Below are 14,130 nucleotides of genomic sequence, written 5' to 3'. Positions count from 1 at the left end.
AGAGGGAATATTAACTCTCAAAGAGATTCTCACAAAAAATTAAGATAAATTGCTAGAAGATGATTGTTAAGTATAGACTCCCTAAGCCTGCAAAACAAAACGCTTCATATAGGTCATCCATTTAAGGAAAGAAAAAGAAAGTACACTTAAAAATATCCACTGGGTGGCTCAGTCGGTTAAACCTGACTCTTGATATTGGCCTAGGTCATGATCTCATGGTTTGATTCATGGGGGATAGAGCCCCGCATTGGGCTCTGCACTGACAGCACGGAGCCTGCTTGGGATTTGCTCTCTCTCTTTCTCTCTCTGCCCCTCCCCTGTTTGCACTCTCTGTCTCTCTCAAAATAAATAAGTATTAAAAAAAAAATCCACTGAAGCTAACAGATAACAAAATATTTATTTTATTGTTGTAAAATTAAAAATAGACAAGCATATGCAGTTACAGTTCCAAAGCAGAACAATACAAATATATAAATTATTGCAGTTTTAAAAGAAAAAATAGCCAGTAATGTCTGAAACCCTCTTAAAACCAACTTGTTTTTTGCCAGTAGTTTCATTTTCTTTTCCCAAAGACCCTAGCACAATTTTGTAAAATAAATTTCTAACAGCAAAGATAAGTTCAATGATCGTAGTACATGCTACTTTAAAACAAGTTTAACACACACATACGGACTATAAAAGTAGGGATGGCAGCATTTAAACAGAAGTCACTACTGAATACTTTGTAAAGTGCCTCTTTTGGAGGCAGCAGATGGAAATAAACATTCTACACAAGTTTGAAAAAAGAAACACACATTTGCTAAAATTCCCTTTGCTGTGTGTGCAGCTGAGGAAAGTTCAACTAACAATTTAAGGGGGTGGGGAATACTCATCTTCATGATTTTTTTGTTTTACTTTGGTAAGCTTAAAATTGTGTACTAATTCAGTGTTACTAAAATGCATTTGTAGGCTGGACTCTTTTTAAACCAAAAAGAATAGGGAAAAGTAGGTTACAAGCTAGGTGCTAAAAAAAATCTAATGCTAGAGACTTGCTATGATTGGTTCATAGCAAGATGACCAAGTTGCGTAATACGTTAGACTAAATTCTAATAAGGGCAATTAGGAAGGGATGAAGTGAATGGAAATACTGAGATGTAGGACAGACCCTTGTTATTCCACAGTACTAGAGCCCTCCTCCAAGGTACCTTTCCTTGTGCTGGAGCTCTATTACCTTATTATTCTGGTAAGTAACCTCTTTCCCATGCTACCACCACAAAACTTAACATGGCAAGAATAACCTTTTGAAGATTTTATCTCTCACTGATTCTCACCACAAATTTCCTCCATAATTATTCCCACCAACCTGAAGTTAATAACACAATTAAAATTAAAATTAAATTTAAAAAATTGTAGAGTACTAAACTTTTTATTAAGTACTTAAAAATACTCAGATATCTTACTTCAGTATAAGCAATATCTGTCAGTAAATCAGAAAAAAAGAAACACTATTAGACCTTTACACTGTCCCATTTGAAAACTTTTATGTCACAATTTTATGGTCACCAACTGAACCTCCTTCTAAGCGATACAAATAATTTATTCTTTAATAGTTCTTACTTAAATTTAGAGCGTATACATTTTAAATTGAATTTTATAACATTAATACAAAACAAAGTAAAAGCAAAACTGGTAAACATTAACACAAATAGATCCTCAAAAATTAATTAAAAAAATCCTAGCAAAAACTGACAAGTCTCAACAGTGTAAATGCCAAGGTAAAAAATATCTAAACGAGAAAAGAAAGCACTTTAAACCATTTTCAGTGTTAAACAATGTGGTCAGATGAAAACCTCAGGAAATCTCAAGATGCCTGTCAAGACGCCAATAAAATATATTTTGACTGTATTTTTGAAATCACTTCCCAACATGAACTTATTATTTTAAAAATAATTCTCAAGTGTATGTAAAAATGGGCACTTTGTGGTGAATTGAGCATAAATTTGAAAAACTAAGAACATTTCATTTCTTTGCTCCAACATTTAAGAATACATAATGGAATGAAACACTATTTTGCTGTCTGTATCACCTAAGTGATGTCCTAAGTGCATACCTTTTTTTTCTTAAAACAAAAGAAGAAAGACTAATTTGGATATTAAATGTTAGGGTCAAAGGCTGATAACCTCAAATTAAAATAGATTTTTACCTTAATTAAAAGTCTGAACAAATTTGAAAACTTTAATCTCTAATGTGAACAATCTCGTGTGGTCAAAATCACTTTGGACTTCAAGTTGAATTTTAAAACTCCATCCTTAATTTGTCTAAAATTATGAAATCTAACATGAAAAAAACATTAGTTTTATTTCACTCCCCTTAATAATATAAGCTCTGGAAATGTTAGATTGGCAGTCTTCTCCCTTTTGCCATTTTTGAAACTGATGGTATATATGAGATTTTCTTCTAAACTTCCTCAAAAAGTACTAACAACTGTACAGAATAGCCAAGGATGGTAACAATATTTGTAGTATTTCATATTCTCTCAGAACTCAACTCTGTCCCTTCTCCTCCTTTTAGCATATACAGTAACTACATCTTCATTCAATCAAGAAAACTAACAAAGGAATCAAAGTTTACCAAATGGTTGGATAAACTATTGTGCAAAGTCCTTCAAGAAAAATTCTTTCACTACAGTATTCATTCAAATAAAGCACTAATATGAGTACCAGCACCGCAGATTGTTTACAGCACCTTTCCTTTGAAGAGCTTAGGTAGAAATATCTAAATGAAATAAATCAGAATCCTCAGTTAAGACCTTACTTAGTACATGCACAATCCCACCCAATTGTTCCAAACTCATTAGTAAAGCTACATATTTGCCAAAAACAAAGCAAACACTTTTCTTTGGATTAACACTGTTGCATTTAGGACTGCACCATATGGCTCATCCTCTGGAAATAGGCTACTACTGATATCAAATGCAACACATCCCAAACTTTTATGACTGTCCCTAAGTGATCTAAATAGAAGCACAAATGTGTGCAAGCACACTGGCTGGAAACATTCTTGATGAATTATGCCAAAAAAGAGTAAAGTCAAATTAAAAAAATGTGACCTAACAACTAAGCACTTACTAAGGTATTTACTGGCATCATCAGGAAATGTCTTTATTTAACTTGTAAATTTATAAAGATTTTGATATTGCACACGTTCAGTTTAAAGCTTATCAAAACTAAGGCAATGTATCCCCACACTCCCTGGATTTCAAATTCATTTTGGATGCCTCGAAAAACTGAGAGAAATTCAAAGTATTTTTCAAAAGCTCCCTCTGAAAAGCAGTTATGTCAGACTTAAAATGAAATCAATTGAGATATCAATTAATACTCTCAGGCAATTTTAACACGTTAGTATTACAAAAAATTGTTTTCTACTACTGAGGCGTTTCTTTGCTTAGTCAAATACTGTTTGTGTTCAGACTAAACTCTGACCCAAGCCAGAGCAGGCTGCCAAATTTAAAATAGAAGTCATTCATATCTTTATGCATGAAGCCGCCAAGTTAATGGGCTTTTCTGTAAATTCTTTCAAGCAAAGATTTTACCTCATAAATATATTCTAAGCACCAACACAAAACAGAATTTAGAGCCCATTTTAATTCTGTATTGGTTATAGCTTTTACTATATAACACATTGTTATAAAACTTACCTAGCTGTCTGAGACGACATACTAGTTCAGAATTCTTTGGAAACATCACAGGCAACTTACAAGAATATCCTTTTAAAATGGGCTTATTTTTTTGAATTAGAGTTTTGTTTTCCTGTGTCAAGCAGTCTTCTCTTTCTCTTTAAGTTCTAAAGTTTAGAAAAACACCTCATAATGCTTTTTTCAGGTCAGTAATATTGACAAGAGAATTTGGACAGTTTAAGGATTTTTGAACCTATATCTGAAGTAGCACACAGAAGAATTTTTAAGTTTTTTTTTTAAAGATAGGACAACAATATCGCAGCATATTCAATTTGACAGATGTTACACTGGACTTGGAAGTGAGGCGTGACTTACTCTGTCCAAATTCTAACACATCAAAGTCATTAGAATGGAAGTAATAATGAAATATAACAGGCTTTTACTTTTATGGAGACAAGCTGACATATGAAAACTAGATTAGCATTTTCTTTCTGAACAAACTCAGAACTGCTTTTGTTAGAAAAAAATAATGTACTTTTTTTCTTGGATATTTGCTTTAAAAAGTTATTAATTCCTCTTTCCTAAGAGTTATTAGAAGTCAAAACAATTCAACTAGATAGATTTCTACTTCAAAATACATCTATCTTTGGAAAACAATAGTAAAAAGAGTATATTAAGAGAATAAAATGCAGTGATCTGAAATATGAGTGAACGTATTCACACAGGAAAAGTGTAAATATAATATACAGAGGCATTCAAATACACATTTATAAAGAGAATGGAAAGGTACCTAAAATAGCATTTATATATATAAAACTTTCATATTAAAATATTGCTCATAATAAATAAGAGGTGTATTATGAATTCCATTTCCCTCTTAAAAATTATCTTTAGTAGTTCAGACTAATCTAAGGAGTTTAATTTTCTATTGTTTTGACAGGTGAATTGCATTAAAATGTTTAATCAAGTCACACTGTAACAGTAGTCACATGTGGTAAGTTAGGGAGGGCCATTTAGTAATAATGGGAAGAAAGATTCCCAAAATGAACCAAAATGATTAATCCTAGAAGACTAGAGTGTAACGATCTGCTTTATTTGACAAAGATGTTAAATACTGCCTTCAGCTTTGCAAATTTAAGGACCATAAAAAAATGGGACCAATAACTTTCTTCAACTTCTTTAAAGTTATCATGCCTGGCAGACCAGTACATGGTAGGGGCATGAGGGCCAAGGAAGGAAATGTTAAGTCTGGTTTAGTTGTTTATGGGTAGGTGTGACTTTGTTCCTGTTCGCCCCACTTGCAGACATGGTAACTTGGAATAGTTCTTGAGGAGCTGTTCGATGGCAACGTGGCGGACGTGGAGCTCTGAGGCCAAAGAATCTTTTTCTTGCACTTGGTGTGTTAACTCTTCAAAAACTTCTGTAAAGATTTAAAAGGTGGATGAATATATAAATAGGTTCATTTATGACTTATGGGACAGGAAGTGACCATTGATACTCAGGTCTGGAAATACCTCTTAAGAGGTTTTGGATTCAGACTACCTACATTTTTGAATTCTTGTTCCTACACTTTTATAAGTCTCAGGCAAGTGACTAAAACTACACGCTTTAATTTCCTCTTATGTATAATCTTGGTATCAATACTAAGCAATTCACAGGGCTACTGTGAGGATTAAATGAGGTCATACTATAAAGTACATTCCACAGAATAAGCACTTGATAAACAGAAGTTGCTATTCCTATTATTATTGTTACTATTTTATTATTCTCAGCTGATGTGTGATTAAGACCACTGGCCATGGAGTTAAGGCAGGGGTTATATAATCCTTAATCTGTTACTAACTGAACGCACGATCTTTGTAAGCAACTTAATGTCTCTGAAGTGTAATTTCCTCACCAAAATGAAAATCAGTTGTTCAAAAAAAAAAAGGGAACAACGGGAATATCAACATTAACTGTTATTAGTGTTAGCATTGTATTTGATGATGTTTAAAGAATTACTAGCTATTGTTGTTTTTTTTTTAGGTGTGATAATGAGGTTGTGATTACCTTTAAAAGAAATTATCTTTTAGAGAAAATCCTGGAGTATTTGTGGACAAAACAATTTGTCTGGGATCTGTGTCAAATAATCCATGCTGGGCATGGGGTGAAAGGAATGGGTATGAGCAGAGATGAGGGGAAATTAGCTATGCTTTTGATAATAGTTGAAGCTGGTGAAGATGGGTCAAGGGGTTCACTAAACTATTCTCACCACTTTTGTGTTTGACATTGTTTATAATTTTAAAAACTCCACAAAACAGGGCTAATACAACTTTAAGGAACTGTTAGGAAGCACACTCATACAGTGTCTAGCATAATAATATGCTAGGAAGAGATATGGGTTTAGTTGTCTCCATTTTTACTTAAAAAAGAAAAACTTATTTCCCCTTTATTTCATAAAGAAGTCGTTTTCTTAATCTTTTGCTCTGGAAGTTCCAATGGGTTCTAATCCCCTTTCCAAATTTAAATGCAGATAAAGTTAAGAATGTCCTGTCATGAGGGATTTTCTGTATCAAAATTTTCACATGCATAGAACATTGACACTGAGTCTTTACCCTGTATTTCCTGTCGGAGCTTTGCATTCAGTTGCTTTACCTCACCAAGAGTCATCGAATTCACTGAAACATGAAAATATGTGAATTATTACTACAGTAACCTGGAAAAATAAATTGTCTACATCACTAATACAATATTCTATTTAAAAAAATATTCACTTAACTGCCATTATAGTATTCACCCGTCCTCCAGGATTTATTCATTAACTCCTACAGTGTGGAGGATATTTTCAAATTCTAACTACAGCTCACAGCAAGAAACATATTTTACATCACTTCCAGTACACCTCCACCTGAATCAAAAGTTTTGCCAAAGAATACTTGGTAAACTGCTAGAAGCCACTACTCATCAAGCTGATTATGCTTAAGCACTACATAGTTTATGATCCACAGTTGGGAAAACACTAAAGTACTGTGGAAATAGTCTGAAAAACTGATCTATCTCGTTATATAACCTTAGATAACTCGTGTAGAATTTAGAAGTTGCATTAAAGATACACCAATGTCCCTTCTAGTTCTAAAATCACTTGGCTTAAAGTCAATTAGAATTATCTCAGTTTCTGTGAGTTTTTGTGGAAGTAAATGAAAACTGAACGGGTCACTTTTCCCAACTTTAAAATAAGTGCACACATTACCTTTGTCCTTTAGTGAAATGTCAGCTTTTTGCTTTTGAAATGCCACCCCCAGTAGATTAATCTTGTAGCGATGAGCAACGCGACAATGTATGTTAGCCAATGGTTGAAGATGTACTTCTAAACTACATGAACTTCAAACTTCCAATTGTTTGTCAATTCCATTTAGTTTAATACATTTAATTTATTAAATTTATTTATTTTAAATTTATTAAAAAAGATGATGGGACTGAATTCAAATTCTTTAGGACATACTAAGGAGTATTTGAGAGAACTGATGGAGAATTTAAGACACCTCATTTTTGCTAGGGTGAACCTGTCATTTAAATACTCTATAAAATCCATAATTCTAGAACAAAATTCTTGACATATCACATATGTAAAAATGTAAAAAAAAGAAAAGCCAACAAAACTGCAACCTTTACTTTTCTCCCCATTTTACTTACATTCCTCTCTGCTGTAATGTGGATGCTGGGCCTGGATGTTAGCATGTGGATCAGAGATTATTTCTTCTTTTTTCTGTGCCTGGTTGTGACTATGAGGCCACAATATACTACTGTGGCATAAAGTGGCACCTGAATCTTGCAACACCGCAATCTCAAAGTCTGTATTTTCCCGCTGCTCCAATATTCTTTGTGAACAGTTTGAGAGGCCGCCTGCGCTTGCATCTATCCACTTTGCAGAATACTTTGGTACTTGAGAGTCAAACTGTGGGAGTAACTTTTTATCTGGCTTCTGCCTGCAATTTAACAGGTGATGCTGGGTATTTTTAGAACATTCAGAATCTGAATCCAGATCCTTATTTTGTGCATACTGTACAATCCAGTTTATCTTCTTACTCAAAAGAGTTTTAACTTCTTTGTAAGTACTTTTTGAAAGTTTAGATCGGGGACAATCCTGGTTTGCAATCAAATGGTATTTTTCAAAGCAGTCTTTATGGCCCCTTAATGATCTGGTGTGCAAGAGATTAGATTTTGGTACTCCTATAGAGAAAAAAAAAAAAAAAAACAAAAGACAACATTTTGTTTTTTTAAAAGCTGCGATAAGAGTATATACAGATCTTAGTAAAACATGGATCTCAGTCATCAGGTTTGTAAATTAGACGAAAGATGCTAAAGAATATGGGTGTTAATAACATAAAATATGGTCTAATAATTTCTGCTTCAGTTTAACTATATAGTTCAGTAATATTAAATTCTTATGAATAATAAAGCCTTTCCAAGGACTTGATTCATTTTAAACCTTGCTCCAGAGGGAGGTTATTGCATATAATATAAAAAAGTAGTACCAAACTAGCAATTTACATTTACAAAATGTTGGCCTTTATAGTGTAGTGCTTTCTTTGCTAATCCTCCTGAAGTACACACTTGCAAAAATTTCTACTTTAAGGCTCAGTAAGAGAAATGCTTGACAATTTTTTTTTTTTTCTGAAATTTATTGACAAATTGGTTTCCATACAACACCCAGTGCTCATCCCAAAAGGTGCCCTCCTCAATACCCATCACCCACCCTCTCCTCCCTCCCACCCCCCATCAACCCTCAGTTTGTTCTCAGTTTTTAACAGTCTCTTATGCTTTGGCTCTCTCCCATTCTAACCTCTTTTTTTTTTTTTTTCCCTTCCCCTCCCCCATGGGTTCCTGTTAAGTTTCTCAGGATCCACATAAGAGTGAAACCATATGGTATCTGTCTTTCTCTGTATGGCTTATTTCACTTAGCATCACACTCTCCAGTTCCATCCACGTTGCTACAAAAGGCCATATTTCATTCTTTCTCATTGCCACGTAATATTCCATTGTGTATATAAACCACAATTTCTTTATCCATTCATCAGTTGATGGACATTTAGGCTCTTTCCATAATTTGGCTATTGTTGAGAGTGCTGCTATGAACATTGGGGTACAAGTGGCCCTATGCATCAGTGCTCCTGTATCCCTTGGATAAATTCCTAGCAGTGCTATTGCTGGGTCATAGGGTAGGTCTATTTTTAATTTTCTGAGGAACCTCCACACTGCTTTCCAGAGCGGCTGCACCAATTTGCATTCCCAGACAATTTTTTTCTAACAAAAACATAAGTTGATCATGTTCTTAAATTATAGTTATATTTTACTGGGGAAAGGTATACTAGAACCAAAAAAATACACATTAATAAAAGCCTCACAAAGTCAATGAAGTGGGTTTTCTGTCTATCTATCTATCTATCTTGATTCTATCTAGTAGGCCTCATGCCCAGCATGGAGCCCAATTCAGGGCTTGAACTCATGACCCTGAGATCAAGACCTGAGCTGAGATCAAGAGTTGGACACTTAGGGTCGCCTGGGTGGCTCATTCGGTTAAGCATCTGAGTTGATTTCAGCTCAGGTCATGATCTCATGGTTTGTGAGTTCGAGCCCTGCATTAGGCTCTCTGCTCTCAGCACAGAGCCTGCTTCGGATCCTCTGTCTCCCCGTCTCTACCCCTCCCCGCTTGCTCGCGCACTCTTTCTCTCTCAAATAAATAAGCTTAAAAAAAAAGAAAGAGCTGGACATTTAACTGACTGAGCCACCCAGGTGCCCCTAGATTTATTTTTTTAAGAAAATGAAAGCATCTAAAATGTTTTCACATTTGTTTAGCTTTCTAAAATTTTATCAAGATAATTTTATCCTCTAGAAGAAATGCATTACACACAATTAATTTTCACATAGCGATAGATTCTATCTGCTCCAATAACCAGTATAATTCTTCAACAAATCTTCATGATATCCTATAAATAGTAGAAATGTTCTTATCACATTTTTCTATGTCCTAACTTTTTAGTAAGCTTAAGTATGCTATTTCAATTGTTTTTTAAAATACAGATCATAGAACACATTTTCAAAGACATAATACATTTCATAATACAGAATACCTTATTACATTTTTATAAACTCAAGCCATATTATTAAAGTCAAACAGCAGTATGTTTATACTGAAAGTGAATAAGGGATGTGGAGCTGAAAATTAATGCCTGCCAGAATTAACCAGTCTAAATCTGCTTAGCTTTGAAAACAGGGTAAGTGGAGTGCCACTCAGGTGGCAGGTTAAAAAAAAAAAAAAGTTTTAGCTGACTTATCAGAAAAAATTAAACCCTGCATGCACTCATCCTTTGTTTTAAAAATTGAAGTTGTAACAATTTTATTAACTGAACTGCAAACTTTGGCTAGTAGTAAGATAATGAAGTACTTGCACTTTAATGGTATTAAATAAGGTATAAAACGGCGTGTAAGTATTAATTTGTTCTAAAATGATGTAACATCAGCCAATAGTGGGACCTGCTGAGTTTGCCAAAACCACTGCTAAATGGGCTATCCGCTGGCTCACAAGTGAGCTATGGGGAGTACACCTCCTGAACAATGATCATGTAAGCATGTGGGAACAGCTGCTCTCACGAAGCAAACTCAAATATCTCAGCGTTGTCTTCCACCAAGTACAAAAACAGACCTGAAATGGAATTTCATACACATTTTATTTATCCCTTTGCTACTTATACTGCAGTTGTGTGTGTATGTTTTTTTGTTTTTTTTGTTTTTTTTTTAACCAGTTACTGTCTGATTAGGTCAAATTTCTAGCAAAATTAAGATACTTAAGTGCAAATCTTCAAAGCTCTGTTTGATAACACGAGCGTACACCTTCAAGACTGGGTAAATTAACACGAAAAGGAAGTTCACAAATCTTATTAGAATGAAAATATTAAAAGTTGTGTTATTATATATGTTTAAGGCCACAAACAAGACAAAAAAGTAGCTAGTACAAAAGTACAGCCCAAATAAATAGCTCCACTCTGGTGTTTGATTCTAATACTTACTGCACTGGATAAGCAGCAGGTAGGCAGAGAACTTGAACTTGCTTACTTTACTAACTCGGGAAGATTTTTCAAGAGCTGCCTTACTCTGCAACCTCCCTTCAGTCTCACTGCCAACAGATGGCTAACCAATCTCCAACGGTCAACTGTCTTCACAGACCACTGCCACAGCTCTAAGCCATGATTTAGTTGAATCTATTAAACATAGCAAATTTTAAGTTTCACTGGTCTCTATGAAAAGAAATTCTTTTTTTTTTTTTTTAATTTTTTTTTTCAACGTTTATTTATTTTTGGGACAGAGAGATACAGAGCATGAACGGGCGAGGGGCAGAGAGAGAGGGAGACACAGAATCGGAAACAGGCTCCAGGCTCTGAGCCATCAGCCCAGAGCCTGACGCGGGGCTCGAACTCACGGACCGCGAGATCGTGACCTGGCTGAAGTCGGACGCTTAACCGACTGCGCCACCCAGGCACCCCGAAAAGAAATTCTTTAGCATATAAAAAAAAGGGTTTAAATTATGCTGCAGAAGTTAATTTTTGCTGTTAAATCTTGTGGGCTTCTGGTATTTATTTAGAAACGTCAAAAACTGTACTGATAAAAGATACAAAATTGTATGAAACAATGAATTTCCTGATGTGTCCAGAGCTTCAACAGCAGGTTAATAGATGTCTATTTGAAGGATAACGTGGACTTTTAAAGATTTTTCTTTTCCAATGTTCCTTCTTAGTTATTTGTGCAACATAACTTTTCTTCAAAAATATTTTAATTTTTAAGTTTATTTTTATTTTGATGGGGCGGGCAGAGAGAGAGAGAGAGAGAGAGAGAGAGAGAGAGGTGGAGGGGCAGAGAGAGAAGGTGGGAGAGAATCCCAAGCAGGCTCTGCACTGTCAGCACAGAGCCCTATGTGGGGCTTGAACCCATGAACCATGGGATCATGGCCTGAACCAAAATCGAGAGTTGCTTAACTGACTGAGCCACCCATGTGCCCCAAAATAATTTTTCTTTTAGTTTTTACTTAAATACCCAAATTAATGCTAGGAACCTGAATAAAAACATGATTACATGCATATAAATAATATTTTGAGATGAAAAGCAAATCAGAGAACAATATTCAATTTACTGTACAAATACACAAATGTAACATAAATTTCTTTCAGATATTCAGGAGTAAAAGTCACCTGTAAATGACATGAGGGGCTCCTGGGTGGCTCAGTTGGTTAAGCGTCTGACTTCAGCTCAGGACATGATCTCATGATTCGTTGAGTTCGAACCCTGCATTGGGCTCTCTGCTGCTAGCACAGAACCTGCTTTGGATCCTCTGTCCCCTCTCTCTCTGCCCCTCCCCTGCTCACGCTCTCTCTCAAAAATGAATAAACATTTTACAAAAGAAAAATAAAACACATGAAAAAAAGTATCACGGGCAAGAAAGAGTTCTGAGTATAGGGAACACTTATACTTAGATGGCCCATAGGCTTCTCAAACACCTACCTCCTGGACCAAATGCTTCTTCCTCTTCTAAGTGCCCAAACCTTAAACCTGATTCTTTTCCTGAGTCTGGCACCACCAACTGCTCAAGAAACCTAGGTGTCCTCCTTGACAGCTCCTCCCCTCACCTATCCCAAATGTTTTGCTGTCCATTTTAAAGGGTTCTTTTCCCCATAAAATCTAGCGGTACAACATCCCAAAATCCTGCTTCACCCGATCACCCCTCTCACTGAACTGTCTGGGTCATTACCATCTCCTGTCTGGTTCTTACTCCAATACATCTGGGTTAGCTGAGAACACCAGATTTCACAAATGCCTCTTCACTGGCCTTTATCTCCGACTATGAGTAAGTTCTGTGGGAAAGGGCACATGCCTGGCACATGGGGAGTACTCAAGAAAAAGCAGTTAAATGAATAAAGGAAAATTTAAATTATATCAAAACCAAATAAAACAAACTTATTAGCGATTGTCATTCAAGGTCTACTACAATGAACTTTTTCCCATCCTGGGCAAGGGAAGCAGGATATGCAGTTTTGCCAGGCTACTCAGAAGTTAACTGAAGAAAGCCATCTTCAGTGGAATTACTCCTATGCTTAGTTTAATGGGCCACTAGTCTGAAGAACTGATGAGTGGCACTGATACACAGATGGCAATCTTGTGGCATCGTTCAGTCTGCCAGGCAAAACCATGAACTTCTACTCAACTGTATTAATTTTAACAGAAATTTACATGTAGAGAATATAAAAGGCTGTTTTACGTGAACTGTACCTCATTAATACCTTTAATTTCTTTAAGCTCACTAAGTTATATTTTTTTTAAATTTTTTTTTCAACGTTTATTTATTTTTGGGACCGAGAGAGACAGAGCATGAACGGGGGAGGGGCAGAGAAAGAGGGAGACACAGAATTGGAAACAGGCTCCAGGCTCCGAGCCATTAGCCCAGAGCCCGACGCGGGGCTCGAACTCATGGACCGCGAGATCGTGACCTGGCTGAAGTCGGACGCTTAACCGACTGCGCCACCCAGGCGCCCCGAAGCTCACTAAGTTTTAAAGTTCAGTTTGAAAATGTTTGTTTTATAAACATAGTTTAAAATATCCCATGCAGTAGCACAGGAAACAAAACATTCAAAAAGTACAATATACTGATTACTTCATATACTTGAACAAATTACCTTTTAATCTAGAAAAGAATGTGAGTAGCCCACTTAATTTGTATCAGCAATATACGTGCCATTTGATAAACTCTTGAAGTGATTTTGTTTTCTTCACTTCATCAGTTCGAATTATTATAAAAGAAACAACTATTGCTATTATCAGAGATCCCAGTGAGCTTCCCTACTGACTTTTCAATTTTAATTGCATTTACAAGTGTAAACAGCTCTGAGCACCAATTTGTTTCCTTAGCAGCTTTTGAAAAGGAATGAATCTAAATGCAATTAAATGAGTTGATATTTTTGAAGAGCTGAGTTATAAGGAGTTTCCAAACCAGTTCAACAAAAACTGCGCTACAACTTCCTCACTAATAAAAATGTTGAAGGCCAATGTAATTGACATCCTAACTATTATGAAAACTTCTTTAAATCATACTTCAAAAAGGTCCATGTAATTTTTTTTTTTTTTTTGTCATGAAGTCATTATTATTAGTGAACCAAGACCTTAATTGGCAACCATGACTGCTTTTTTTAAAGTACTAGCTGCTCTGGAGAGAGGCCATTTAGAATTACATAGGCAGTATATTTCCGTATGAACGGGGGTATTTTAAAAAGTTAAGCTGTTCCTATTCAATAGTTTTTTCTTTTTTATCTTTTCCCACTTTTATCTCTGATTTTGTTATACCATTCTCACATACTTTGAAAACCCTCCCACTAACCCATCTGGCATGCTATCCCCATTTCTATTCTTTAAGTCCCTCTTTAAGATCAATTTACTTTTAAGAAAACTTGGTT

General features: G+C 35.3%; 1 protein-coding gene across 3 annotated transcripts in view; it reads right to left on the bottom strand.

Moving 5' to 3' along the window:
- Positions 1 to 378: 378 nt before the first annotated feature.
- Positions 379 to 14,130, bottom strand: part of CC2H21orf91 (chromosome C2 C21orf91 homolog) — a 33,560-nt gene continuing 19,808 nt past the window's right edge. For all 3 annotated transcript variants that reach the window (XM_043593824.1, XM_043593826.1, XM_043593825.1), the window contains exons 3-5: positions 7,328 to 7,864; positions 6,250 to 6,312; positions 379 to 5,075 (exon numbers count right to left, since the gene is read on the bottom strand). In XM_043593824.1, coding sequence (XP_043449759.1) covers positions 4,909 to 5,075; positions 6,250 to 6,312; positions 7,328 to 7,864 — 767 coding nt within the window. In that variant the 3' untranslated portion in view covers positions 379 to 4,908. The remainder of the gene's footprint in view (positions 5,076 to 6,249; positions 6,313 to 7,327; positions 7,865 to 14,130) is intronic.

The sequence above is a fragment of the Prionailurus bengalensis genome, chromosome C2, assembly GCF_016509475.1.
Source record: "Prionailurus bengalensis isolate Pbe53 chromosome C2, Fcat_Pben_1.1_paternal_pri, whole genome shotgun sequence".
NCBI classification, from domain to species: Eukaryota; Metazoa; Chordata; class Mammalia; order Carnivora; family Felidae; genus Prionailurus; species Prionailurus bengalensis.
This window is presented reverse-complemented; position numbering and strand designations above follow the sequence as displayed.